Genomic DNA, 16,108 nt, shown 5'->3' with positions numbered 1-16,108 from the left:
AAAGGACAGAAATGGTATGGACCTAACAGAAGCAGAAGATATTAAGAAGAGGTGGCAAGAATACACAGAAGAACTGTACAAAAAAAAGCTTCACAACCCAGATAATCACGATGGTGTGATTACTCACCTAGAGCCAGACATCCTGGAATGTGAAATCAAGTGAGCCTTAGGAAGCATCACCACGAACAAAGCTAGTGGAGGTGATTGACTTCCAACTGAGTGAGTGAGTGAGTGAAGTCGCTCAGTCGTGTCTGACTCTTTGCGACCACATGGACTGTAGCCTACCAGGCTCCTCCGTCCATGGAATTCTCCAGGCAAGAGTACTAGAGTGGGTTGCCATTTCCTTCTCCAGGAGATCTTCCCAACCCAGGGATCGAACCCAGGTCTCCCGCATTGCGGGCAGATGCTTTACCATCTGAGCCACCAGGGAAGGGAATTCCAGTTGAGTTACTTCAAGATGATGCTGTGAAAGTGCTGCACTCAATATGCCAGCAACTTTGGAAAACTCAGCAGTGGCCACAGGACTGGAAAAGGTCAGTTTTCATTCCCATCCCAAAGAAAGGCAATGCCAAAGAATGCTCAAACGACCACACAATTGCACTCATCTCACACGTTAGCAAAGTAATGCTCAAAATTCTCCAAGCCAGGCTTTAGCAATACGTGAACCGTGAACTTCCCAATGTTCAAGCTGGTTTTAGAAAAGGCAGAGGAACCAGAGATCAAATTGCCAACATCCGCTGGATCATCAAAAAAGCAAGAGTTCCAGAAAAACATGTTTCTGCTTTATTGACTATGCCAAAGCCTTTGACTCTGTGGATCACAATAAACTGGAAAATTCTGAAAGTGATGGGAATACCAGATAACCTGACCTGCCTTTTGAGAAACCTGTATGCAGGTAGGGAAGCAACAGTTAAAACTGGACATGGAACAACAGACTGGTTCCAAATAGGAAAAGGAGTACGTCAAGGCTGTATGCTGTCACCCTGCTTATTTAACTTATATGCAGAGTACATCATGAGAAATGCTGCAATGGAAGAAGCACAAGCTGGAATCAAGATTGCCAGGAGAAATATCAATAACCTCAGATATGCAGATGACACCACCCTTATGGCAGAAAGTGAAGAAGAACTAAAGAGCCTCTTGATGAAAGTGAAAGACAGTGAAAAAGTTGGCTTAAAGCTCAACATTCAAAAAACGAAGATCATGGTATCTGGTGCAATCACTTCATGGCAAATAGATGGGGAAACAGTGGAAGCAGTGTCAGACTTTATTTTTCTGGGATCCAAAATCACTGCAGATGGTGACTGCAGCCATGAAATTAAAAGATGCTTACTCCTTGGAAGGAAAGTTATGACCAACCTAGATAGCATATTCAAAAGCAGAGACATTACTTTGCCAACAAAGGTCCATCTAGTCAAGGCTATGGTTTTTCCAATGGTCATGAATGGATGTGAGAGCTGGACTGTGAAGAAAGCTGAGCACCGAAGAATTGATGCTTTTGAACTGTGGTGTTGGAGAAGACTCTTGAGAGTCCCTTGGACTGCAAGGAGATCCAACCAGTCCATCCTAAAGGAAATCAGTCCTGAATATTCTTTGGAAGGACAGATGCTGAAGCTGAAACTCCAATACTTTGGCCACCTGATGCGAAGAGCTGACTCATTTGAAAAGACCCTGATGCTGGGAGGGATTGGAGGCAGGAGGTGAAGGGGACAACAGAGGATGAGACGGTTGGATGGCATCACCGACTCAATGGACATGGGTTTGGGTGAACTCTGGGAGTTGGTGATAGACAGGGAGGCCTGGTGTGCTGCGGTTCATGGGGTCGCAAAGAGTCGGACACGACTCAGTGACTGAACTGAAGTAAACTGATAAATCCTGATAAGCCTGGGTGACCTATGGAAACCACTGAAAGTCCTGTCAAGCTAGACTGTGTGCCCAAAGTCTGCAAGTACCAGATCCTTGTGAATGTCCACACAGGGCTGTTTGGGAGGCACCCTTCACAGGTGAGTCTCCTCTCTTGTCTCACCCTATCTGAAGTCTCCTCAAGTAAAAGTACCCTTAGTTTCTCAAAGAGACTATTTTAGTTTCTGATTCCCTTGAGTGAGGGAATCATTACTGTGGGGATCAAGACAGTTGAATGGCATCACTGTAGTCACTCCACAGGAACTCTCAGTGAGTACTGAGTGGGATAATAACTCAGTGAGGTCTTGACTTAAGGTGTTTCCCCCACTGACCTTGTAGGCAGTGTGATGTGACTGCTGGGACTGTCCTGTCAGGGTGGTGGTCACAACTGGCTGAGACCCCCTACTCTCAACAGGCTCCTCTTGCTGTCACCTGGTGTACTTACACCACCCTTAATTACCCCACTGCTTTAAGCAGCAATCCTCCTGAGACGACCTCAATTTCTTTTTTGAAATGCCACATCTCAATTCTTTCAAAAACTACAGCACAGCACAATGCTCCTTTAAGTAACTGGGCTCTGCCATGGCTAGAAAACCACATTTTAAGAAATTTCTAACCTGGAGTCTTTGAACTGTCTAATTGTTCAGGGGAGTGAGTTTACAATTTATTTGCCAGATTCTTAGCAGTTGAGAACTGATACCGCAGAGACTGAGGGAAGACCCCAGCTTACAAACAAAGGCTGACTAGACTATGAGCTCCATGAAGGCATAGGCCCCTTCATGGAGCTCACAGTCCCCAGGTCTTCTTCACGGAGGCAAACTCCACACTGGATGATCTCTGTACCCCTAAGCATAATCCAAAGTTCGAAGGAGCTGAGACTGTCCACACAAGAAAATCACAGGATGAGGTGTGGATCCTAGAGAGACTGGCTACTGAAGGCAGCAATTCTTTTTGTTTGCAATCAGCAAAACTGAGCAGGGTATGGCTAAATCACAATTCAACAAGTCCCTCTTGACAGTCTACTCTGCGAAATGAGCAGAAAGGGTGAAAAACGAGAGAACACGCAACACTGAGCCTGTAAGATACAGCTCTAGGACCCGGGCACCACCGCAAAACTAAGTACACAGAGGCTGATGTACATGTTAAGGGAAGCAGTTTTATTGTCATTTATAAGAGCTGCTCAAAATAAAACTATGTCTTATTCCTTCACAAACAAATGAAAACTTCTAACCATAAACGTCAGCACCATTTGTCTTCTACCAGCTATCCCTAAGGACATGGGATTTTAGACCATCTCAACAAGGCTATAATGGAGAACCCCCCACCCCAAAGCCAGGAACTGACCTGCAGCAAGGAGGCGGAGTCGTAAACCTGAGGGTCCAGTTCCATCCCGGAGAACATCCACACTCTCAGCATACACGTTGCCCAGGAAACAGCTCAGGGGCATCACGGGTGCCCTGGGGGCAGGCACAGAGTGAGCAGAGACTTTGTCCTCCCTCCCAGGGAACCCATGGCCTTAGCATGAAGCCTGTGCTCCCCTACACGTACTTGGTATCCTGTAGGCTGTTCCCACTGTAGATATACATTCGTTTCACAGTTGCTCCATGGGGTATCTGAAGAGAAGCCAGACCATGGGCAAAATTGGGCTGCAAACACAGGATAAATGTTTTACTAAAAGCACACTGCAGCCCTGGCATTTTCCCAATACTCATGGTCTTCGAGAACTGGCCAGGTCACAAAAGTAGGGAATTTAGAAGAGGAATATCTCAGTTTCAGACACTGGTACTGCCTTATTTGGTACGCATTTTCTGTATCCATTTTCTCACTGGGTATTGTTATCTGCAGTGTGGAATGGTTTCTGAGAAACTTTGAAATTTGCTCGCTTTATTTATCAAGGTATTAAAATAAAAAAAAACAAGAACTGGCCAGGTCAAAGCACAGTCTGATCTGTGTCCAGGTCAATAAATTCACTCAACCATGCAAGTTCACCTTTAATTTTACTTAGTTTTCCTTTCCTTCATCAGGGAGAAAATGTAGAAATGCCTTCTTTAATAAAATGTAAAACTTACAAAAAACTATCAATTTCATAACACTAAGGATGCCATTGTCAAAGAATGAATTCTCTCAAATTCTAGGCCATTGAGAAAAACTGTGGTGATTTGGAGTTTTAGAGCACACGACATGGATTTCCCTCTGAAGAGCAAGCTCGACCTCACTTCAGTTGGAAGCGCCCTCCTCCTGGGAATGCCAGCCTGGGCTTTGTTCTGTCAGCTTCACCCACTGTACCCCTAAGGGGCCTCTGAAGACCTCAGAGATTAAGGAAACCAAAGGAAGGGTACCTATCCAGCCTCCTCCAATGGTACTGTCTTCTGCCCCTTGTCACCCGGGCACTGGGCAATAAATATCAGGGAAAGAAAAAGGCTAACCTCATACTTGGGAGCCTCGGTCCAGGAATCTAGCTGAAAAGAGAAAGACAATCCTCTGAAGTTGAGGTGGAAGAGCTGCTCAGCAGAGTTGTACACTGTGGGAGTGGGGAGAAGAAAATGACAAGGTTGAATGGCATCCGAAGCTGTGAACACAAACCAGCCTGACAGGCAGTAATGACTGGCAACACTTTCATTGTGTCTCATTTCTGAAACTGACTTACTAGGCTGACAACCATGGGGGAGAGCCTTCCTTCACACCCAAGTGCCGGCCCCCAAATCCAATAGGAGCTTTGAGGTTGGGGTTGGCATGGCACCACTTGCCAGATTTATTACTATTGGCTGCTACTATAACCAGAGGAATCAGATGGACTGGGCTTACCTCCAGGATGGGTTGCACCAAAAGACTGGTCAATCTGCTCAATGGTGGGAGCTATGGCTTGAGAATTGAAATGCACGCCACTGAAAAACAAAGACGCTTTTTAATACCAGGCTTGTAGGATGCACTCACAGGTCATTAGAGATGGTGGCTGGAAGAGTTACTCTTAAAATCCATGGGGGCTGAGGCTATAATTATATAAAAATAAAGGTTTAACTATAGAACTTTTAAATAAGAGACAATTAATGAGGTCAGAAATAGTCAATTCTTCTGAGGCTGATACAGAGGATTAGCCCTCTAGGACCTCCCAAGACATCTATGGTGACCAGGCCCAGTTCAGAAGGAAGTAAATCCAGCCTCAGCCCCATGGCATTTGGACTTGGATAAGGAAGAGTCATAGAAATAGACATTGTTAATGTGTTTTCTCAGAATGCCTATGAGTAGTTTGTCCTGAAAAGGAACTTTCTTAAAAAGAGGATGAACATTTTAAATGTAGGATACAGCCAAGCAAGGCAGCTTGTTTTCCTAACAAGCAGAAGAACCAGCACTCATCAACTGGGTGAATGGGTAAGTGGATGGGGAGGAATGATCCCAAGTAAAGGAAAAATACCTGGGAGGGAGTGGGCTTGGGAGCAAAGAGGAGCATGTGATTTCAGATGATGAGCACGAAGATAAGTCATTTCTAACTTTAAGGAGAATGCTTAAAGGTTAAGAATATTTTTTAAAAAATAAGTATCACTTATGGAATACCTCTGCATTTTAAAAATGTTATTAAGTATAGTTGATTTATAATATTGTGTTAATTTCTGCTATACAGCAAAGTGATTCAATTTTATATATATATATTCTTTTTCACATTCTATTATGATTTATTACAGGATATTGAAAATAGGTTCCCATTATACAGTAGGACCTTGCTGTTTATCTAGTCTGTATATAACAGTTAGCATCTAGAGCACCTCTGTTTTTAACCAGGCACTGTGCTATATGCTTTATCAGCATTATTTCATGTAGTTTTCCTAACTCAGCAGCCAGATTTATGCTTTCACTTCTCTGTAGAAAAAACAAGCTCAAAGAGGTTAAGTGACTTGCCCAATTTCGCAGAGTAATAAAATGAAGAAGTCATAACTCAAACCCAGGGCAGCCTGACTCTCGACCCCTCGCTTACCCACCAGTGATTCTTAAGAAGGTAAAGAGAAGCCAGACCTTATTGGGGAAGGCCCCAATAAGACTAAGAGATAACCAGAATTTGCAGGGGTCAGTGCTATTATGCATCTGGTTTATCCACTTCTCTACAGGCAGATATTGCTTGAAACCCAGGAACTGATCCCTTTGATATCCTCAAAAGGGAAGCTTGTTAAGGAAGCTTACTGAACAGAATATTCTAGATGCCAGCACAACAACTTACCATATGGGAGCTGAAATATGTGTGCACCATACAGGCTATTCTCATTTTCATTCTAAAAAGCAGATCCCCCCTCCAGCGCCCCCCGCCCCAACAAATAGTGGGCATTCTCTTTAGCATAGGCCTCAGAGTCAGCTATATTTGGTTGGTCCCACCTTTCGTGGTCATGAAAACATAAAATAAGCCCAGGTGTGCCAAGCCTAGGACACAAACCAGGAGAAAACTTACCAATATTTTAACTTTACTTTAGTCAAGTCATATACTTCAATCACCTAAAAACAAAAAGCAAATGTTTAAGATCTATTAGAGCTCTAAAGTTGAAAAAGGTTAATTAGAAAAGACATTTATAGAGCAGTGAGGGAAAAAAAATCACTAGCTGAAATTCTCCTGAAGCACTACACATTTTGTCTATTTTTATTTTTAAATCTGGAAGAAAAACCGACACCACACATGGCATAAACTCATCTTCCCCCTCTCTCTAGAGGATGGTTCAACAGATGTCCGTGGATACTCTGGGTCAAGTTTCTGTATCTAGTCTACAGCTGGGTCATACATAAGACTGCACATACTGTGAGACAGGACAGTGAAACCCTCCACAAAAACAAATGCAAGCAGCTTGTGAAGGTTGTAACCTGTAAGGGGAGTACTGAGCCCCTTTTCTTTCATGCTATACTTTGTTGCATTATAAAAACCCAAATCAAGTCATTTTCAAAAACAGTTTCAAAATATTGTGGTTTACCAAAAAACAGACAGAGCGGGGGTGGTCTATCTTATTAGAAAACAAGTCATTTTATTAGCCTAGGTCCAGTGTGACCATATTGTTATATCCCTAATGAAGAGCATCTGGTCCAACTTGGAGAACCTCAGGACCCTTGTGAAGTTTCTAGGGGTTCAGCTGATGAAATGCCAAGAACTCAGGGAGGAGACAAAGGAAAAGGCATTGAACATCCAGCCACTAGTGATGCCAAGTAATCCGCATCTGAAGTCTTTGATGTCCATGGCATCAAAGGCTAGACGTCTAGCCAGTAGCATAGCTGACTGAGGACAGGCGAACCATCTGCTTTCCCCAGCTGGGAGATTTGGCTCCCACTGCAGAAGCACAAGCAGAGCCGGTTCACTCTGTTTGCCCTGACAACCAGGGCTTCATTCTGGGAAGGACTGTGGGCACTGGGTGACGGGGCGCCTGGCACTGTCACAGGAGCAGAGATATAACAGGCAGTTCACTTGTGGTCAGACCTGTTCCTAACTTGGAAAACTACAAGCTGGGCTCTTCTTAACTATAAGGTGCAGCTATTCCGATTCTACATGCTGCTAAGAATCACTGCCTCTGCTGGGCTGTTGGGAGCATTTCCATCTACCCTTTCCTATGCTACCAGTATATGCCATTCACTGGTTAGGCTCTTTGAGGTTTGGCTCATTAGTTTGCATAGAAGGGTACACAACACATGTCAGGGAGTCTGCCTGGGATGGAGCTAGCTAAGGGTAATATGAAGCTCAAAAACATGAAAAGAGGTGCTGAGGGAGGTCATGCAAGGGCAGAGGAACAGTTGTGATTCATGACAATATCTTCAGAAAGCTGGGGCATGGCAGTATATTATGCTAAGTGGGTATGCCATTTTACTGAGGGCAGGATCCCAGGCTGCCAGAGGCCTGGACCCTCAGCCAGAACCTCTGCTCGTGCAGCAGGAGTAGCACTCTGCCCCTCTGATTGCTACCACTATGGCTGACCAATGGTCCCCCAAGGGCTGCCCATCACTCAGCCTGTGGGCCTCCAGAATATTCTTCCTGTGACACTATGGCACTTGTGACATGAAGGACTCCAAGATGGTTAGCACTCTGGGTCCCTTGCCAGAATCAACAAGCAGATTTTCGCCCACGGATGCTTGCTGAACCACAGGGACAGATAGCTGGGGAAATCTGAGAGCCATGGTTTTCTACCTCCAGGCTGGAAATATACCTTGATTTTTCCAGAGGAGAAGTTATGGCAGCAGACAAGATAGGAAAGGAAAAGACAGGTGGCTGCACGGATTGTGACTTGTGAAACTTCATTCCACAGGGCTCTCTCACAGTCAGGGAGTGAGAGGATGAGGGAACTGCAGGGGACAGCAGTGGGGAGAGGCGACTTCTGAAGCCCTTATATGGTGGGGCAGGCAGACTGGTCAAGTCAGACTTGGTGCCCATCAACGGTACCTGAGGGATTGCTTCCTCAGATTCCATACTCTCAGGCAGGGCCCCAGCCCTCCCTTCACAGGGACTCACAGAAGGCAGAGAGATGGTTCTACCCTATCTCTTTTCCCACTCAAGGATACTTTGAATTCCTTGCATTTCTGCACAGTATGCTCACACACTTTATCCCATTTATTTCCCACATTCATCAACAGAACCTAAGCCATTTTTATTCCCAGCAGCCAGTCGCTATGCTCTGGTAATAGAGTTAAAAGCCTGGTGTCAGGTAGACTGCTTATCTTCTGTCCCTCTGTTGTCTCACTAGTAAGCCATACCACTCACAGGCTTGTTAGGATTAAACTAGGAAATGCATGGGAAGCACTCAGCCACGTGACTAACAGGTACTAAGTGCTCACTAAACATTTTCCTCACCATGCTGAAATTCTGCCATAGGCTGCCTATCTACCCTCCACTGTTGCCCATTTAGATTCAGTTCAGTTCAGTCACTCAGTCATGTCCTACTCTACGACCCCATGAATCGCAGCACGCCAGGCCTCCCTGTCCATCACCAACTCCCGGAGTTACTCAGACTCATGTCCATTGATTGGTGATGCCGTCCAGCCATCTCATCCTCTGTCATCCCCTTCTCCTCCTGCCCCCAATCCCTCCCAGCATCAGAGTCTTTTCCAATGAGTCAACTCTTCACATGAGGTGGCCAAAGTACTGGAGTTTCAGCTTTAGCATCAGTCCTTCCAATGAACACCCAGGACTGGTCTCCTTTAGAATGGACTGGTTGCATTCCAAGGGACTCTCAAGAGTCTTCTCCAATACCACAGTTCAAAAGCATCAATTCTTCGGCGCTCAGCTTTCTTCACAGTCCAACTCTCACATCCATACATGACCACTGGAAAACCATAGCCTTGACTAGATGGACCTTTGTTGGCAAAGTAATGTCTGCTTTTGAATATGCTATCTAGGTTGGTCATAACTTTCCTTCCAAGGAGTAAGCGTCTTTTAATTTCATGGCTGCAATCACCATCTACAGTGATTTTAGAGCCCCAAAATATAAAGTCTGACACTGCTTCCACTGTTTCCCCATCTACTTCTCATGAAGTGATGGGACCAGATGCCATGATCTTAGTTTTCTAAATGTTGAGCTTTAAGCCAACCATTTCACTCTCCTCTTTCACTTCCATCAAGAGGCTCTTTGGCTCCTCTTCACTTTCTGCCATAAGGGTGATGTCATCTGCATATCTGAGGTTATTGATATTTCTCCCAGCAATCTTGATTCCAGCTTGTGTTTCTTCTGTCACAGCGCTTCTCATGATGTACTCTGCATATAAGTTAAACAAGCAGGGTGACAACATACAGCCTCGACGTACTCCTTTTCCTACTTGGAACCAGTCTGTTCCATGTCCAGTTCTAACTGTTGCTTCCTGACCTGCATATAGGTTTTTCAAGAGGCAGGTCAGGTGGTCTGGTATTCTCATCGCTTTCAGAATTTTCCAGAGTTTATTGTGATCCACACAGTCAAAGGCTTTGGCATAGTCAATAAAGCAGAAATAGATGTTTTTCTGGAACTCTCTTGCTTTTTCCATGATCCAGGTGATGTTGGCAATTTGATCTCTGGTTCCTCTGCCTTTTCTAAAACCAGCTTGAACATCGGGAAGTTCATGGTTCATGTATTGTTGAAGCCTGGCTTGGAGAATTTTGAGCATTACTTTACTAGCGTGTGAGATGAGTGCAATTGTGCAGTCGTTTGAGCATTCTTTGGCATTGCCTTTCTTTGGGATGGGAATGAAAACTGACCTTTCGTGATCCTGTGGCCACTGCTGAGTTTTCCAAAGTTGCTGGCATATTGAGTGCAGCACTTTCACAGCATCATCTTCCAGGATTTGAAATAGCTCAACTGGAATTCCATCACCTCCACTAGCTTTGTTCATAGTGATGCTTCCTAAGGCTCACTTGATTTCACATTCCAGGATGTCTGGCTCTAGGTGAGTAATCACACCATCGTGATTATCTGGGTCGTGAAGCTCTTTTTTGTACAGTTCTTCTATGTATTCTTGCCACCTCTTGATATCATCTGCTTCTGTTAGGTCCATACCATTTCTGTCCTTTATCGAGCCCATCTTTGTATGAAATGTTCCCTTGGTATCTCTAATTATCTTGAAGAGATCTCTAGTCTTTCCCATTCTGTTGTTTTCCTCTATTTCTTGGCACTGATCGCTGAGGAAGGCTTTCTTATCTCTTCTTGCTATTCTTTGGAACTCTGCATTCAGATGCTTCTGTCTTTCCTTTTCTCCTTTGCTTTTTGCTTCTCTTCTTTTCAGAGCTATTTGTAAGGCCTCCTCAGACAGCCATTTTGCTTTTTTGCATTTCTTTTCCATGGGGATGGTCTTGATCCCTGTCTCCTGTACAATGTCATGAACCTCCGTCCATAGTTCATCAGGCACTCTATCTATCAGATCTAGTCCCTTAAATCTATTTCTCACTTCTACTGTAATAATCATAAGGGATTTGATTTAGGCCCATTTAGATTACTTCTGGCGCTTCATTACTATGAAAAGCTCTGCTATAAATACCTGGCAATATTACCCTCCCCATTAATCTTTTTGGGTTAAGTTTCCTACAGTGGATTTACCAAGTTAAAGACAAATGGTTCTTTGTAAAGGTGTTTCCAGATTAATTTCCCCTGATCTGTGATGAAGCCACATTGAAGACCAGCTTCTACCCTTTCTCAGTGTGGGGCTTCTGGTCAGTAGGCCAGGTTGACTGAGCCTATAAAGAGAGGCAAGGGTGCTGTGGGGATAAGAGTGTTCACATCAAACTCTCCTTTTTGAAAAGGCAGCATAAATGAAGAATTCTTATTCCATATACAGGTTATTTTTCCAGGTACTCTCTGAACTCAACAGCTCACTTGAGATGGGATGGTGAGAAGTAGGAAGTACCCAAGCCTTCTGGAAAGGCAGCTCCATAGGCTAACCAGGACGACAGCTCTGACATGCCACTGCCCCAAGCCACATTCAACCTTGTGACTCAGGCATGAGTCAGATGTCACATGACTAACCTATCATGTCCAGGCATTTGTAAATAGTGCATTAAAAACATCCTGGTCTGAAACAGGTGCTAGTAAACTGTACTCGAATGCCAATTAAGACATACCAGCAAATTGTTTATTTAGATTTCTTTTAAGGGATTTAAGAATCAACTCAGTGCTGGTGGTGTTAAAATCCAAGCCCTCAGTATTTTAGGAAGAATGGTTCCATTTTTCTTCTTCCAAGTCTTATTGTTTGACCCAAGAATGAAGTAAAACAATAAGATACAAAAATCTGACTAAAGTCTTTCAGTTCTATTCTGCAGTTAGGCCCCATTTTAAAGACTCAGGATAATCTATGACAAATATTTACCTCCTCTCATTTTTCTATTCAACACAGAAAAGCCTGCTCCCTACAGCATGTTCTCCATATCTTCAACACTCTTTCCCCTTCACCTCTGGAGCCCAGAACTAAAGTCCCTCCCAGTCTCTTTCCAACCATCCCAATCTACCCCCAGCTTCTCTCTTAGGAGGACAAGCACAGCTTCAGTCTCCTATATTGTGGCTGTCTCTGAACCACAAGCCTACTCCCACTCAGGAGTTTCAGAAACATTCCACAACTGCACACATTAATCACCCTGACATGAAACTTCAGTTGTCATTTATAGTTACCTTAAGTCTCTGATTGAAAGCATCAAACAGTAGTTTGATCCCGTCCTGAGTCAGGTTAAGGATGAGGTCATGGCTTAGAGGAGACTACAAAAGATAAAATAATAAATAAATACACACTCTGAACAACTAAGTATACTCATCAGCACCAGCTGAATTTGAAACCTTACAACATAAATGCATTGCACAGGGAGTATCTAAGTGTAGACAGCTGACAGGTTGGTTTGTGAATTCAGTGTCCTCTATGTCCAGTCTGCAACTGTTGCTTCATAATACTGGTTGAAAACAGCCTCTTTTCCAGGCTTTGAGTTATTACCTGGGAGAAAAGTCAAACTTATGTGGGCATATAGGCCATTTTCTTTCACAGGTTCAGGGTCCATATTTGTAGCATGAGTTTATTTACTGCTGTCAAAGCTACACAGTAATTGATGAGAAATACAAGCCTTATAAAAGGCCTCACGAGGATCCAAATTCAGCAAGGAATGGTCAGTGCATGTTAGCTGAACTTATGTTCCTTCACTCCCAGGCTGTTTGTACCACTCAAAGGAAACACATTTTATTCTTTGACTCTTTTTCGACATATTCTTGGACAAAGAAGTGCCTTGTGATCTGATTATGTATGAGATGACACTCTCACTCCCCACCGCCGCCGACACACACCATCCCATGTCACATGTGCCTCTTTCTGTAAAACCCAATCTGAGATCTAAGGAGTCATTTCTATATTTGCCCCTTATGAGTCCTGGGGGGAGGGGAGCAGCAGCAGAGCAATGGACAGAGCTGGCCCTGAGACTTGGTGAGCTGGTGACCTTAAGTGTTTCTCTAAACTTCTCTGTTTTTTCATGGGAATACTGTCATCCCTACCCCTCCAGGGTTGTCATGAAGACAGACAGTAGACCAGAAAGCACCAAGCACAGCACTCAGCATATAATACTCTTTCCTGGAGTCTGTCCCACCTGCCTGCTTCTGCTGCAAAGCAATCAATTCAAAGTCTGAAGACTCTCCATTGCCCTGAACCACGCTGCCCAGCAGTAGAAGAAAAACACCACCATTCAAAACCCTTTCCTTTCTTAAAACTGGCACATAGCTGCCAAAAAGATTTAGAGAAGTTTCTCTCTTTATAGAGCTTCTTAAGGTAGGCTCAGTGATTGAAGGTGGTGCCTGTCAGAGATAGAGATATAGGCTAGAAGGCCAGGTGCCCCTGCTGGTGTGGGCCTCACTGGAAAAATTCTCTAGAAAGAGCTTTCTGAGATTAGTTCATACTGTCCACTCCCCTCCACCTCACTAATCTTCACAAGATAGTAGGCCCAGGTGGCTCCATCATGCCTGGCAAACATCGGAAGAAAGAATGTTGTAATTTTCCAGTAGGTCTGTATGAATGTTTTTCTAAAACCAACAAGACTCAAGTAAGATGATGGAATAATGAACCTCACCTTAGGTCACTTATTCTCCCTCTATTTCTGAGGGAGAATATTTCTTATTTCTCCCTCTATTTATTCCATGGAGGTAAACAGGATGAAGCAACATTTCAGAATCTTTAAAGACCTTTGCTCGGAGTATCTGAATTTCTTAACACACTTCCAAGATCTGATCGTTTTTCCCTTGGCATTTCTACAATTTAGGACATAACTAAGCAGTATTCAAAAGCAACCAAATCATCCTCACAATTAATGTTTTATTGGTACTTTATATCTCCAGAACCAAAATCACATGTGCTATGTAGTGTTTAAGGAGGTCCTTCCAGTTCAATAAAACTGTCTCTGTTACTTGTTAACATCTCTTCCCTCTCAGGTGGGATCTACTTGACATGCACATTTAATTTCAAGCTGTGATCTGCTGGAAACAAGAAATTTATGAAATGTTTAATGGGGTCAAATGATGAAGCAAAGAGACAAATGGGAAAAGAAGGGAAGGAGGGCAACAAGGAAAGGATCCACATTTAAGAAGCATCATATCAGAGCTTTGAGAGGCCATTTCCTCTTGATCCTCATAAAAAGATTATTCTGTTATAAGGAAACCATCTGGAGAACCAGACTGGTTATTAACTTGCCACAGCTGTACAACCAAGAAATGGGGAAAGCATGGATATGAACCAAGGTCTGGATTTAAAACCCTGTTGTTCCAGCTGCTTAGAAGACATTAGGGGAAATTAGCTTAATTAATGCCAGAACAACTATTTGTACCCAGACTGGAATAACAGACAAGATAGTGATATAAGATATAAGCCTCATTTAAAAAACTGGTTAAAAAGTTTAAAGACTACTTTCAACTGTATCGAATCTTGGGTGCCTAAATCTGATTGAACTAAATGTACAGATGGCTACAAGCTTGAGCAGCAGACCCATTATCCCTGTTTTGATGGCTGCTACTTGTCATTGAGTAATTCCCTCATGGTCTAATGCTGAGAGTCAGATTAGGTTAGGTATGATCTGATTGCAAAAAAGAGGAAGAGTCACCATTCTTCATTTTTCTTCAAAGAGAAACCACTTTGGCACTGTGGCTCCACAAACCTTTGCCCACTCCCACAAGTCCTGTGGTTGGCACAAGAATTTCCAAATACTTGCTTGGAAATTAAGCCTTCTCTGTCTCAGAAGGATCTCTCACATGGGCCTCACTAGGCTGTCAGAGGTGCACAGTGCTATAAAATGTAATAATGTCTGGGTATAGGTAACACGCTCAACTCTGACACTAAGCCAAATGTGGAAGCCACATAGAAGTCTCAGTCCCCTTCATGTCAAAAATAACCTGCCATTTGCTTTAGGATCAGAAACTAATAAAAACAAATGGAACTAAAATCATCAAATTGGTACTTGAAAGGTCTCAGAAAAGGACTGAGAATATCTTGTAGCCTGCGTAGGATCAAAACTATCCCCTGAGGTTTATGACACACAGAGCACCACAAAGGCCGCTCCATAGGGCACCACAATGCCTGTGTCCTAGAAGAACCATGGCTTCCAAAGAAGTGGTATTTTTAGAGAGTTAAGAAGAATCCTATTTCTAAAGGTCTATAAAAATGTTTCCAACTTTACTTATAAAACCCAATTTAAAAAATCCTGGTATTCAGAAAGTTCTGCACCAGAGCTAACCTAAAATATACTCTTTCTAGAAACTGAAAAGGTCTTTGTAGGCATGTACATTATACTATAAGGGTAGTTCTTGGCACAACATTTAACAAAGATTACCACAGGTCAGACAAAAGAAATAAGAGTAAAACACATCCATTAATTTGGAACCAATGTTTTGCAATTTTCATATTATCAGATCATTCTTATTAAAAGGGTGAACTATACCTGCTTCTTTTCAAGTCTGGGATGTTCTGCTAGCTAGAAATCTGCACTGCAACAATCCTGAATGCAAACCAAAGCAATTGACAAAGCAGAAAAGACTACTTTGAACATGAAAGTGGAAGGGAAGTACCCTAGAAGACCAGACAATCCCTGAAGTGGCCTCCCACCGAAACATTCCCCTTTTAAGGGCCTGTAGATAAGTCAAACATAATCAAAAAGCAAGTTTGGTTATTACTGCTCATCTAAACTTCTAGCAGCACTAGATGATCAAAACTATAAGTGTTTCAGAATAAAAGAAAACGTACTTGGTAAGTGACTGTTAAAGACACTCCCATTCAAACACATTGACCTAGGAATCCCTGCCAGTCAGTATCTCCCAGAGCATTAACCTCCAGAGGTGAGTCACTGATTAGGGATGCTATTTCAGTAAACAAATTAGTTACCACTCACCTGTTCACTGTAGAGAACCTGAACATTTTTTATGATGCGACAGTGCTTCTGAAGAATGGCCACCGCCTGAGCCAAAGGCATTCCTGAAATAAAACAAGGACATTTGTGTGGTTACTTGGGCTATCCACTTACTGACATCTATCAGTGTACTAGGCATTAGTCCTTGCAGTAAAGCCAAGGGTGGGAATGGGAGCCTCTAAGGTCTATGGACATACTGAGTAAATAAAAGTTTAATAAGCCCAATAAGTAGTAAGATCTAGAGAATAAAGTTAACAGCAAGCACTAAGAGAAAAACTGGACTGTATAAGGGGAAGGAGTAAATAGAAAAGACTTCCTGGAAATGGGGACTTCTATGCTGATCCCTAAGCAGGCAAAGGGGTTGGAGAAAGC

General features: G+C 43.3%; 1 protein-coding gene across 4 annotated transcripts in view; it reads right to left on the bottom strand.

Moving 5' to 3' along the window:
- Positions 1 to 16,108, bottom strand: part of PHAF1 (phagosome assembly factor 1) — a 31,471-nt gene that overhangs the window by 7,177 nt on the left and 8,186 nt on the right. For all 4 annotated transcript variants that reach the window (XM_060398008.1, XM_042231791.1, XM_042231792.1 and 1 more), the window contains 7 exons: positions 15,719 to 15,801; positions 11,985 to 12,068; positions 6,338 to 6,381; positions 4,708 to 4,787; positions 4,329 to 4,423; positions 3,451 to 3,548; positions 3,247 to 3,359 (listed from right to left, as the gene is read on the bottom strand). In XM_060398008.1, coding sequence (XP_060253991.1) covers positions 3,247 to 3,359; positions 3,451 to 3,548; positions 4,329 to 4,423; positions 4,708 to 4,787; positions 6,338 to 6,381; positions 11,985 to 12,068; positions 15,719 to 15,801 — 597 coding nt within the window. The remainder of the gene's footprint in view (positions 1 to 3,246; positions 3,360 to 3,450; positions 3,549 to 4,328; positions 4,424 to 4,707; positions 4,788 to 6,337; positions 6,382 to 11,984; positions 12,069 to 15,718; positions 15,802 to 16,108) is intronic.

Source organism: Ovis aries, chromosome 14, assembly GCF_016772045.2.
Source record: "Ovis aries strain OAR_USU_Benz2616 breed Rambouillet chromosome 14, ARS-UI_Ramb_v3.0, whole genome shotgun sequence".
Lineage (NCBI taxonomy): Eukaryota > Metazoa > Chordata > Mammalia > Artiodactyla > Bovidae > Ovis > Ovis aries.
The sequence above is the reverse complement of the archived record's forward strand: the minus strand, read 5'-3'. Positions and strand labels throughout refer to the sequence as shown.